Source organism: Pelmatolapia mariae, linkage group LG22, assembly GCF_036321145.2.
Source record: "Pelmatolapia mariae isolate MD_Pm_ZW linkage group LG22, Pm_UMD_F_2, whole genome shotgun sequence".
In the NCBI taxonomy this organism is placed as follows: Eukaryota; Metazoa; Chordata; class Actinopteri; order Cichliformes; family Cichlidae; genus Pelmatolapia; species Pelmatolapia mariae.
In genome coordinates, this window is record NC_086245.2 from 17,459,974 (window position 1) to 17,473,617 (window position 13,644).

The 13,644-nt window shown below is 40.9% G+C and overlaps 1 protein-coding gene across 1 annotated transcript; it reads right to left on the bottom strand.

The window, feature by feature from the left end:
- Window positions 1–5,667: 5,667 nt before the first annotated feature.
- On the bottom strand, window positions 5,668–10,786 carry fam8a1a (family with sequence similarity 8 member A1a). The gene is made up of 5 exons (XM_065470830.1): window positions 10,282–10,786; window positions 9,591–9,711; window positions 9,346–9,469; window positions 8,008–8,147; window positions 5,668–7,823 (listed from the first exon to the last, which is right to left on the bottom strand). Exons 1-5 carry the CDS (start codon window positions 10,661–10,663, stop codon window positions 7,679–7,681), a joined length of 912 nt encoding a protein of 303 aa, XP_065326902.1. The 5' UTR covers window positions 10,664–10,786; the 3' UTR covers window positions 5,668–7,678.
- Window positions 10,787–13,644: the final 2,858 nt, after the last annotated feature.

Below are 13,644 nucleotides of genomic sequence, written 5' to 3' on the forward strand. Positions count from 1 at the left end.
AAAATAAAAACTTTACAGCATTATAAAGTGTAGAGAAGAGTTTTTATGTAACTCTTCCACCTGGATATTAGACTTAGGGGCATAGCCACTTTTGACTGATGGATGCAGGCTGCTGGAGCTGATTGGGATCTGCTAATTGGGGTCAAAGAAGTTAACCTCTCTGCCATGTTTTTGCTGTTGGTGACATTTGAAGCATTTTAATGAATTAGCCTAACAATAATACGACATGCAATGTGGCTAAGGCCATCCAAGAAGCTTGCGCTTCAAATTTCATGAGTGAAATTCTTGCATTTTTTTAGCCAGTTACTTCATTACCTACACTAATTAGCTGCTATGTCTGTGCATTGCACCTGAACAGGCTGCAGCTTGCTAAGGAAGCTTTGCACTCCACTCCTGTCATCCATGACTTCCAGCCCCCAAAACAAAGTGTGACAAAAATATAAATAAATAAATGCTACTGCTGATGCTTTAAAATCTAGTGGCTGCATCCACTTTCTATGGGATTATACCACTTTCGGAGCCAGCTTCAAATAACCACTGGAGAAACATCAGTCTTTCCAGCTCGATTCGATTTAGTGTTTTGTGTTTTAGATGATTTGAATTAAGTTAATATATCACGACTCCTTAAAGTTTGTACAAATTTCACAATTACAATAACAGACTGCATATAAAGGCAGGAAGTATGTGTGTATACTGTATGAAGTACAGTTCAAAGGCACCGTCACTAGTATGTGTACCAGTGAGGACAAAGTGCTGGTTTGTGTTGTGTGGGTGTGTGTGTGTCTGTGTGTGTGTGTATGGCCATGGCTGTTTGTCTTTTTCATGTGCATTCATGCACTATGTGTGTGTGTGTGTGTGTGTGTGTGTGTGTGTGTGTGTGTGTGTGTGCGACAGAGCGCAAACAGAGAAAGCTGAGCTTTGCAGGGCATCTCTTGTATAATAACTGAAAGCTTAAGTGAGGCTGGGTGAATTTTAATAGAGTTCTGCGGGGTATTCCATTGCCTCTGGTCCCACAGCTCAGAGATCAGAGAGAATTTTCAAGCATGGTGTCCCTCAGTCTCTCACACTCACTCCTTCTCATTCTCGCTCCCTTCCTCCCTTTCTCTTCATCGTCTCTTCCCATTTTGCACTCTCCCTCTTTTCTCATTTTGAACTCTCTTTTCCAATCCGTTCCTTCCTCTTGGGCTTTTGTCGTTCTCTTAATCCCTTTCTGTGTCTCACACTTTCTGTTGTTTTTCTTTCCCCACTCTGTCTCCCTGTGAAATTTGTATTAGAGCCACTCGAGGCGTAATTATTGCTAAGCCTCTCTCAGTTCCCTGGCACAGAGAACAACTCATGACTCTCTGCACAAAAACTTGCTACTGAAGGACGAACTGTGATGAACTCTTAAAATCATGCACAATAGCTGACAAAATGTTTGGATAGTTTTCCCATGCACAGAGATTATACAGCAGAAAGCTAATTTTCCCGTTGCCTCAAAGCCATTTAAGGACTTTAATCCTCTTTTTAAACTCATATCTAAGTTCTACTAGCTCAAAATTTATGGAGGGTGCTAAACATTTATAATTCAGATGATGCATTTACATATGTTCTACTCCTGTTGGAGCTCCAGGCCACACACGTGGGCGTCAGAGCAACCTACAAGTTGATCTAGTGGTCCCTGAAGGCCAGATTTTGCTAAGAATTTTTAAAAATAAAGCTATGAAAGAAATATACAGATGAAAACAGGAAGGTAAGCCACATCTGCTTTGGCAGTAAAGACAATGAAATTAAAAGACTAGAGCTAGTAAAAAGTCGTGAATGGTGGCTGTGATTTCTCATTAGTGTCATTTGTGAGCATGTTGGAGTGAGAAAGTTGGCAAGAGATTGGTGATGATTACTAATTCATTAGGATTAATGGTTGCTATTTAAAAACTACCATTCTGAGGAGAGCCGAGCGAGCGTTGTGTCTTCCCAATGGGGCCATGAGACAAAATATGCCTCCAGCTAATCTCTGCTTGAAAACGGCTCATAAAAATTCAACAATTTGGCACTAGGAAAAAAAGTAGCTGTAGCTGAAGTTATTTATGAGCCCATGATAACTAAATAAGCTGTTTCTGAATAACAACTTGATCATGTTTCCTACAGGACAGGCAGGTATCTTGAGTCTTTATGTGTGAGAGGTGCCAGTGGGAGCTATACCTGCTGTAGATTTCTTCACACAGTACTGTGCAAAAACCCCTCGTTTCTTTATATTTGCTTGGAAAATGGGAAACAGGTGTGGTGATTTATTGAAATATGTGCAAACATACATGGAAATAGAGCGCATAAGTCAAAAACCAAGCTTGAAAGTCAATATTTGGTATGACCATCTTTATGAAGAATAAAGATGGTCCAAGTTTTCCTTTAATTTCTTTAAGCAGTCTTCAGGAATGTTTCACCAGGCTCCTCGAAGAACATGCAATGTTCTTCTCTGGATGTTTGCTGCCTTTTGTTCCTTTCTCTGTCAAGATGATCCCACACTGTTTCAGTATTGTTGAGGTCCAGGCTCTGGGGGGCCAATCCATGACTGATAGTGCTCCACTTGTGCGTTTTTGTATCCAGGTATGCTTTTAATGCATTGAAAGTGTGTTTGGGATCATTGTCATGCTGAAAAAGGAATCTGCTACCTGTGGATCAAAATCTGATGGTACTTATCTATGTTCATTTTTCATTTTGACAAGATTCCCGATATCACTGATGGAAAAGCAGCCTCAAACCACGACAGAGTCTCCACTGTGTTTTACAGATAGCTGTAGATTCTTGCTGTTGTATTTCTCTGTCCGATGATTCGAACCAAAAGTTTCAAGCTTGGATTCATCGTTCCACAAGTATTGGTACTTATTTGGTATTTGGCATACCTCAGCTTTTTCTCTCTGCATCGCTTCCTTAAGAATGGCTTCCAGTCAGCCTCCCTTCCACTGACACATTTCTGATGAGGCTTCAGTGAACAGTAGATGGATCACCTGGAGAGCCAGATGCATCTCTCAGGTCCTGTGTCTTTGTTGGATTTCTTCCTATTTCTTAAGGATATGATTTTCAGATTTCATTCATCTGCTGTAGATAGCTTTTTAGACATACTTCTTTGTCCAGTTTCCTCATATTTTGTAATGTGAGATATAAGGCTTTAGATAGTAGCTCTTTGGGAATTACCTTGTTGCAAAAATACTGTTTTATGTCTGTCAAACTGTGTTATATTCAGAATTTTTGGTAGATTCAACTAAAGAAATGGGAACAAATTATGTTTTGCTAAAAATCAGTTAAATTGGTTCCTTGCAAAGTTATTTGTTAGGTCAGTAATAAGTGGCGTAGTCTTTGGTCAGGCACAAAGACTGCACTAAAAATGAGTGAACAACAGATAAATGACTGAAGACCTTCAGAAAGCCACTCAAGACCACTTTAAGAATTACAGGGAAGTCTGGCTCTTTGGAAACAAAATAAAGAAATGACAGGTGGATCAAGAGTTTTGCACAGTAAGTAGCATCCAAACATTTTGTTCAGTTATGACTGACTGGACAGTTTGATTCAACTAGAACCAGTGCTGTACCATTACGGTTAATGAGTAAGGCCTGAGTCTTAATTCCAAGTCACTGTAGCATTACAAAAAAGCAGTGCTATGCACAGTAACACCACCTGTAGTGGATTATATTAACCCATCCATTTTCTTAATTACTTATCTGGGGCCTATCCCAGCTGTGACAGGTCATGAGGTACAGCACACCCTGGAAAAGTTCAATACAGAGCCAACAGAGACAGACAGACAGTCATCCCCCAAATTAAACACGACTCTGAATTAATACTAATGGCACTGGAGGTGTAAATCAGCAAATGTTTTCTTACAAGTTCATTTACTTAAAAGGTGGTCGATTGTGTTCACAGCTGGTTTCTGCTGCCCCCAAGTGTCCACAGGCATCACCTACTGCAGGTTTAAAGGCTTAAAGAATCAGTCCTCTTCCCACTTGTTTAATGGGGCTGCAAAGTTACACTTCTTCACTTCTTTTTTTCTAAACGTAGACCATAACGTCCCCTGTACTGAATACATAAAACCATATACGCAAACAAAATATCCCCACGCGACATAATTCAGCCTGTCTTTATATAATTAACTTTGTTTTTTAAATCCAAGTGAAATGTTTCACTGTCCAATGCAAAAGCCTTTTGATTTCTCTTGTCTGTCATGAATGTAAGACTGCTACCTGTTCAGGGTTCATGTCTGACACACACCTGTGGCCTCACAAGACAATACAGGACAGGAACCGCAGGGAGTGGCTGTGGCTCAGGAGGTAGAGCGGGTCATCTACTGATGGGAATATCGATGGTTTGTTCACTGTATGTGTATGAATGTCAGAGGATAAAGTGCTTGTATGAATGGGTGAATGGGCCTCACAGTAGAAAGCAATCTGAGTGCTCAAACAGAGTAGAAAAGCACAATAGAAGCGCCGCTTCGTTTACAAAGATGATAAAACAGGATGTTAGGTACAATAAGCAAGATGGTTCGTACTTCTAGCATCTGCGCCTCAGCCTGTGTCATTCTCTGCTGCCCTCATGTGGCCTGGTCCCAAGTGTGCAGCAGTTAAAGGATGTCAGTTCTCAAAGTAAAGACGTCAGTATTAACAGCTCTATGAAAACAGAAACTAATAGTGTGCAGATATGTGATGGGAAACAACCTGACTGAGTGCTTTGTTGGAAGGATTGTTGCTGTTGTTCCGACTGGAACTATACTTTACTTTAATTCAAAGTGCCTTTTGTGGTAAAGTGCAAACATTGTCATGACGTGCACACCCAAGTGAAACTGAATCATAAATGTATTCTGAAGATTATCTGTCAGTGTTGTTGTCTTGTCTTTCTTTTTCTTTCTTTTACCCTTAAGTCTCTTAAGGGCCCTTTGTTAGTTGCTTTTATGACTGGAACAAATGTATCAGACACTGTAGTAAAAAGTAAACTTTTCTGCTGTTATTTTATTATCGCAGTACATCTTCAACCCTTCCTCTTTCCACAGCCTAAATAACATTAAATATGACGTAATAACTGTGTAAAAACTGAAATGTCTTTTTCCATTCGATGAATTGTAACCAGTTACATCAGTGTTTGAACTTGTTTTTCCTCTGAAGGCTGAGAAGTCATTTTTACTGTGGAGAGCGTAATCTCCTGTGTTAATAGCAAATGTAAACTTTCATTATGGCTACTAAAATGTTTTATTCATATTTTAAAGAATAGATGCTTTAATGTATTTTTATTATAATTCTACCTTCTGTAAAGTTTCTGGTTGCGAGGGGAAATCCCAGGTGATCAGTAGTTTCTGAAATACCACACTTAAAATCACTTAGATCACATTTTTTATGCCCCGTTCTCAAGATCAATTTGAACTTCTAGCAGGTCGTCTTAACTATGTCTACCTGTCTAAATGCACTGAATTGCTGCCCTGTGACTGGCTGATTAGATGTCTGTGTTAAAAAACAGTCCAGCAGGTAATCTAACAAAACGAGTCTTTACAATTGAAGAGTAACAGCGGTCATACGAACACGGGTCCTTTCAAAATAAAAGCTGCCCTGCGTCACAAAAGCTACAAGACTGAAGAGAGAAAACATGAGCAGAGAATTTAGAAATCTATTTGCACTCCATACCCCCCCCCCCCCCCCCCCCCCCAAGAAATTGGACAAATTTATGTCACCACATCAAAAAAATACTTCATTAAATGGTCCGTGGGCACATAAAACTCTTAAATGTTCTTTTTCAGCATTAATAAATCACAAAGAAGCTATCAGCATGTTAGACATTTGACTGATCATTGTTAGCTTAAAGAAAGAAAGAGGCTGCAAAGTGTCATACTCTAATAACAATGCTGCCCATGTGTTTGCAAGTTGCCAATACGTTAAATTATTTAAAACTTTTTCTTACAAAGTATTAAAGAACAGTTAGCTTCAGTTTGTAGAAAAATGAAACAATCACACAATAGTGGACATGCACTTTAGTGGTACAAAAATCTTGCATACTGCACCTACATAATCACAAAAGGTAAAAGGTAAAAGGTAAAAATCCTTTCAGGTTCACCAAAAAAAATAATAATAAAAGGAAACAGTAGATTGTGTCATACAGTAGCGCACTTATTAAAATTCACATGAGAGAAGCTGCGGGATTATTCCATGACAATAAACTTTCCAACTTTACACACTCTGCGATGAGCAAAAACCTCACAATACTTTAGTTTTGTCCTCTGAGCTTATTTAGAGCGATACAGTGGTGAGAAATAAAGGTGCAATTTGTAAAAAGTGTTCTGTTTCTCAGCCTGCCTCAGGACTGCAGATGGACTTTTCCTCCAGTTTTATTTTGGGGACAGTAGGTCATTCAGGAGCCTCGCACGCCATCTTGCTTTGCATATACCAGTTGTGCATAGAAAAAGAGTGACGGATGACTCAAACCTTTTTACTTGCAAAGTTTGTTCATTTGAATATAAAATTTTTCTGCAGAGGCTGACAAAAACAGTCATGTTCTGTCATTTAATTTTAAAAGAAAAACGGAACAAAATTGCTCTTAAATAAAAAGCAAAATGTGTTTTTTTACTGCTCCTTTAAAGTTTTCTTAACATAATTAAGTCAAGTTTCCTGAACGTGTCGCTCTTTTATGAAAGTGCGTGTTAGAGCACCTCACTTCAGAATATTGCTCTCATTCTTTTTCCGTAAACATATGACACTGAAAAAAACAACATTGATGTTGTTTAGCTAACTCACGTCTACTTGTTTCCACTTACTTTGCTGCTTTCCTGTGCTGTTTCACATGGAGACACACACGAGCTATCGGCTTTAGAAATCCCCGTAATAGGTGGGCCGGGCTGCCTAAAATACACAGACAGTCAGTGTCCAGTTCAGGACTTCTCCCTGGCTTTCCCTCTCCACCAATCTCAGCTTTAGACCTTCTAGCTTTGGGACACAGTAACAGCATTAGTGTTCATGCAGTACTGATGAGCCTGTGGGCAGGTAAAGACCAACTGACCCAGGGAAAAAGACTAATGCAGTGTCTAATTGTGCTGGATTGCACGACTGATAATCATGCAATCACCAAAATGCAGATATGTGAAGATTTAACTTATAAATATATTTTTGTTTGCACTGGACTTTTTATTGTTATTTATTTTAACAGCAGATCAACAACTGTTTGTGTTTGCTATCACAGATGCTGTTGCAGCATTGATATATTCCAAAAGCTAGCTAACATCATGTTGTAGGATCCAAGCCTCCAGCTGTCTGTGTCACCTACTGCCAGTAACGCGCACAGGACACACTGTAAGGTCAGCTGTAGGCTGAAACCGAAACCGTCCAGCGCTTTTGTCCAACCCCGTCCATCACTGCATTTATTATTTCATCTCTACAGCATAATATGTAGACGTCTGACATAACTTCAGAAACTTTAAAGGATTTCTTCACATTGTGCTGATGATTCCAGTTAATTTTTAAATGTTTTTAATTAAACATCTTACATATTGCACCTTTAAATCCCTTACAGCAGGAGATGTTTCTCATCCCACTGTACCAGGTCTACGTCTGTATACATTTCATTTGTAGAGCGTTCCAAGTTTTGCCCAGCAAAGTCACTCTCCTCTGTGTTAGTAAATCTGAGTTCGATAAAATTTTCTAGATACTCTTTAAACAGAAGTCTAATACTGCTATCTGCCTCCTCTGCGCTGAACAACTATGGTCCCCGCCACAATGTCGTACACAGTCCTGTTGTGCTGGAAGAAGAGGAGGGTGATAAAGACAGGGAAGAGGAAGGCAATGGAGAAGTTCTTGTTCAACGCCCGCACAGTAGAGCTGTGAAAATCGAGAGAGACGAGACAAAATATGAGCTCAAACAGGGACTTACTGAATCCCACACAGATGCTCTAAAAGAACTGGAAACAACAAATAATATACTATTTTTTTTTTTTACTTTTTAATAAATATAAAAATAACTCAACAGAAAAAAAAACCCAACATAAAAAGTGTGAAGACTCACGCTGAGAAGGACACGTTAGATGCTGGGACCACAAGAACACAGTTGGGTCGTATAAGGGTGGACGTATCGCACGTCACCACCCGCAGGCCGAGCAGGAACTTTCCTGGAGTAGCACCACCAGCACCCCAAATACAGATGATCTGATTGGACGAGAACAACAAACATCACACCGCTTGTCACCGAATGTCGTTCGGTAGGAGAATTACGAAAGACTTTCATTTCCATCTCTTGCAACGTATATTTAGCTGCGCTGTTCTGGGAACTACCCTCGCCCTCAGTGTGCATACATGAAAGGTGGAGGCTAGAAGAACAGCAGCAAGGCCCACAGAACAGAGCAGGCATCAGTGGTGATAGATAATATTGACTAAGTCACAGTTGGTGTCAGATGGGTTGCAAAGCAGCCAGCAGATGCACAAACAAAAATAACAGCATATAGCAACAATTAGTGAATTAATCAAGAGTATAAGTCCAGCTTTTGATCAGCACCATGCACAACAATCACAGTCAGAGACTGGTTGAAGGGGAATATTTAGATAAGCTTGCACTTTTCAGAAAATGTGCCTATTTTAATGAGTGAACCGTTAAATGACTGAGTAATATAATATGCTAACTTCAACACAAACCTGTCTGAACCTGAACTAATGCTAGGCTCAAGTTTTTATTGCCTGATATTTTTGCAGTGCAATACTCATGGCCATGAAAATAAATTATACAAAAAATAAAAGCTTGAGTAACTAATCCCGGCCAAAAACAGTAACAGGACAAGAAATTCGTTTTCAACGTAGCACAAACAAGCTCAGAGGCAGAGAAGGAAACATGCCATATGGTGTGAGTCTGAGCAGAGGTACATGAATATCCCAAAGCTGGCTCCCACCTGGGAAAACAAGACAATATCGTAATTCTAACAAGAGACGGGATAAGTGACTTAATCGCAGGCAACTATGAATGCAACGTTGCATCACTGTTCTCTGTGGGCGCTGCAAAGAACTCTGACGCTGCCTGTTCTCATTAAACGAGAGAACGTGCTGCTGCTACTGGGTGTAAATGAGAACAGTGCGAAATGTTATTTATACTCTAACAGGTGTTCTGCTTTAATTCGCAGCTGCACAAGGAAAACCTTGTACACTATGACATTAAGAGGACATTTATAAAGTAGAGCAAACGCTGAAGCCAAGGATTAATCCACTCTAAAAGGTTATTAAATGTTATAAAAGAATTAACAGAAAGCTTAGTTTGGGTGAAGATAAACACACGCTAGCATGCACATTTTCATTATTAATATACTTCTGCACATCACCTAACTGAGCATTTATCAAGGCGATGAGAAATGCGACTCACCTCGTAGACACACACCAGTACCCTGTAGACCAGAGCAACAGCCATCATCTTCTGCAGGTCCTCCAGGGACGTGTTCTCATCTATCTCCTCCACAATGAAGTGGGTGATAAATTTGGCAATGTCCCTTTAAAAAAGAGAGATAGTTTGTCTGTGCAAAGTGGCATAACTTGGAATTCAAGCAGACTGAGAGGCCTCATTTAAAGTTTTGAGTCTTTGCCCGTTTATCCTGGTGTTTTTTTACTCACTTCATACCACTCAGATACATGATCCATAACACAATGGTGGCTTTCACACAAAACAGGATAAAGAAGTCCACAGTCTCTGCGAGGAACCTCTGGAGAGGAGAGGGGATGGTGTACTCTCGTCCTGCACAGCAGATGAAAAGACAACAGAACAGCCGTTTTCATTACCGTGGTGCAACTCAAAGTTCATAAACTCACAATCATTCACATATAATCAGTGAATAGACACTGCTGACAGTCACAAGAGGAAACAGAGGACGGAGGAAAAACCTTGAAAGACTCTTAAGCATATAAGCTCGTTTCCTCTAGGTCATTTACTTAAGCCTGGTCAGACTCATGACCTAGCTTTAACACAGAGCTGGGTCTTATATTCAGTTGTTATTAATCAGATTACAACAAATAAGCAACAATAATCAGCCCGGATGATTATCCTGCTTTAAAGATTACATTTTGATTACTTCCATAAATTCTTATTAAACTTTTACTAATCATAATGCTTTCAATTCATAAACAGTAATATATATTTAGTATGTGCACCTCTTGTGCAGTTTTTATGAGGGTAATTTAAAAACGTTTAAAGAGGAACTTACATTTGTGAGTTGTTTAAATATGTTTAATACTGAAGTAATGTAAATGTATTCATGTAGAGTGGGCAGCATGTGTTGTGATTAGCGCTGCCAAACCTGAGCCCTACCTGCCTGAGGTGGGTTCCCGTTCTGCTGCTGGCCAGGCCGAGCATCGGCACCCGGTAGGGGGTTGGTGGCTGAGCCCAGCTCGGTCCCGGCAGCCAGGTGAGGAAAGGAAGCTGCGGGGGATGTGACAGGATAGTAGCTGTACCAGCTTCTTGTGTCAAATGCTTGCTGCCCACTGGCGGGTGTACCCGGCGGCGTCTGAGCGCTTATCCCCGGCGAAGGGAAGGGGAAAGCTGACAGAGCCACCCAGCTCTGCCAGCTGGCGTACCCCCAGTAATACTGCCACATCCACTGCTGCAAGTTTGCGCAGTATTCCGCTGTAGCGGTGCTCCGGGGCTGCTGTGCGTCACTTTCAGGACCGCTGCTGCTTTTTTCGTCCGTCATAGCCGCAAATATACCTCAGCGTCCTCACAGGCTTGCCTGAATTTGGCAGGAAAACCGTTTAAAACGCGTTTAGCCCTCAGGTAATCCTCCCGGTGCCCCGTTCATTAGCTCCCGGCTGGTGCAAGGAAGCGCCGGCTAAATGTGTTTGTAAATACGGGGACTTCCGGGACCACTCACTGCTATACGCCGCGCCCTGAGTCTGTGTCGTTTTATAATATTTATGAAGCTCAAATTAAAGACTTGTGTGTCTTTAAAACAATATTATCTACTTTATGAGTGTTTCATTTATCATAAATAAACACCATGTAGTCACAATGGCAAGAAACTCTATCCCCCTGCTGTCTTTAATGGTATGAGCCATTTAAAGGATCATTCTGGGGTTTTTTTTTGTTTGTTTGTTGTTATTTTATTCAGGTTCCTGTGGATACTTGTCATACTTTTAAAAGTACATTTCTTCCACCTTTGGCAGCCATAGCAAACATTTACTGCTTTTGATTTTTAAAATTATGCCCTTTATTGAGCTGTTAATTTTCCACAAGTTCACAGCACAAGTTTTAAATGGTTTACCGCTAGTTTCCAGTTGTAGTGTGATTTGTGTTAGTGTGCTGTGTCTACTTGCTTCCACTACTGGCATCTCTTCCTCACATCTTAGCTCCTTTTGAGAAGGGCAGGAAATCCACAGCATCCGTCTAGAGCACGGGTCTGCAACCTTCACAGTGTTTGTTACAGTACTCTCTTACATCCTTCATGGAAACTGTATTCCCTGATGGCTGTGGCCTCTTTCAGCAGGATAATCTGCCCTGCCACAAAGCAAAAGTGGTTCAGGAATAGTTTGAGGAACACAGCAACGAGTTTGAGGTGTTCACAAAGCCTCCAAAGCCTCCAGATATTAATCCAAGTGAGCATCTGTGGGATATGTCGGACGCACAAGGCCACCTTGCAACTTAAAGGACTTCATGAAATGTTAACAACCTGGTGCGAAACACCACAGCACACCTTCAGGGCTCAAGTGGAGTCCACGCCTTGATGAGTCAGGCTGTTTTGGCAGCAAAAGGGGGACCAATACAATATTAGACACATAGTCATAATGTTATACTTGATGTCTACAGTATATGTATAGCACGTGCAACATTACTCTAAGACTGCACCACAAGAGAGCAGCAGAGGTCCGTTTATGCACATTCAACAATACTAAATACAAACAACAGCATTACCTACTCTGTGTTTGTACACTTTTATGAACAGTGACTGTATGATGTCTATATCAGACATGATTTACAGTAAGACTTATTGCAGTTTTTATGTTGTCTGCTTTAATTCAGGTGCATTTTCTGGGCTTTTCAAAATAAAATGATTCCTCACAGAACTTTTTTGACCATGTACATTCCCACCTCCTACCACATTAAGAGCTCACAAACATCTTAACTGAGTGACATTTCTGCAAAGTGGTCTGCCGCTGAGGTCACTGGGGTCAAGAACTCTAAAACTGGCTAGTCAGCTGATGGAAAGCTGTGCTGCTTTCGCTCTCACAAACTCTTTCCCTCTCTTTCTTTTTAACCCCACTTTACAGATATTGCTCACGCCTGTCTCCCCTCCTAGATGTTTAACTTACTCACTCACGTCAGTCTCTTTTTTGTGTGTGTCTTCGCTGGCTATCGTTTTACTCCCCCTCCTCTCTGATTACCGGGGAAGGGAGGGCATTGTATTTGCTGACTGGGCTGGCCCGACTCTTTGGGTTAGGTGTTAGGTCTGCCAGATCCACATGATTGTGCCGGGCCTAGTGAATGGAGCCAGTGAGGCGAATGCCAATCCGCCCCCAATGAGCGTTATCCCAGTCGACAGAAGCCATACGATGACTGTGCCCAAAAGTAATCGGGTCCAAATAAAAGCAGTGTCCGGCAAACGCTGACCCCCATAGAAACCCAACAACCTGCTGGGATTACTGCTGTGGAGGTGTGTCTGAGCGAGTGTGTGTGCTAGAAAAGAAATGAATGAGCAAGAGAGGTTTGGTGATCTGGTTAGTGGTGGGCTATGTATCACCCAGATAGGGCAGAATCTGTAATTTTATTGTGTAAAATTTATTCATAAGTTTCCATTTGTGGATGTGCTATAATGTCGTCCACGACATCTGAGGACTGTCAAAACTTTAGAAACATGAAGAGTAACTAAAATTATTACACAGCCTGGTTTTATTAAATCTTCAAAGAAACCACAAATAAAAGCTTCATTGGATTGTGTGTTTCTGCTACTGCAATCTTATATATTGGCAATAACACCAAATATTACGATATATATATGTATATATATATATAAAAAAACAAAAAACAAAAAACACCCATCCCGCCCTGCGGGCGGTTTATCCTTCAAGCTCGGGTCCTCTACCAGAGGCCTGGGAGCTTGAGGGTCCTGCGCAGTATCTTAGCTGTTCCCAGGACTGCACTCTTCTGGACAGAGATCTCCCATGTTGTTCCCGGGATCTGCTGGAGCCACTCGCCTAGCTTGGGAGTCACCGCACCTAGTGCTCCGATTACCACGGGGACCACCGTTACCTTCACCCTCCACATCCTCTCGAGCTCTTCTCTGAGCCCTTGGTATTTCTCCAGCTTCTCTGTTCCTTCTTTCTGATGTTGCTGTCATTCGGAACCGCTACATCAATCACTACGGCTGTCTTCTTCTGTTTGTCTACCAATATATATATATTGGTAGACAAACAGAAGAAGACAGCCGTAGTGATTGATGTAGCGGTTCCGAATGACAGCAACATCAGAAAGAAGGAACAGAGAATATATATATATATATATATATATATATATATATATATATATATATATATATATATATATATATATATATATATATATATGGGTGCAAGATGCTAGCAGGCAGGGCATACATGGAGCGCCATAACAAAGTGGCCGGCATAGTATACAGAAACATCTGTGCCGAGTATAACCTGGAAGTTCCGAGGTCAAAATGGGAGA

Excerpts from the sequence above, each read along its gene's own strand:
- fam8a1a (XM_065470830.1), bottom strand. The coding sequence starts at position 10,663 with ATGACGGACGAAAAAAGCAGCAGCGGTCCTGAAAGTGACGCACAGCAG. Across the intron at positions 9,470-9,590 it reads ATGTATCTGAGTGGTATGAA|GGACATTGCCAAATTTATCA; the intron begins GTGAGTAAAAAA and ends TCTTTTTTAAAG. Across the intron at positions 8,148-9,345 it reads TACTGGTGTGTGTCTACGAG|ATCATCTGTATTTGGGGTGC; the intron begins GTGAGTCGCATT and ends TCGTCCAATCAG.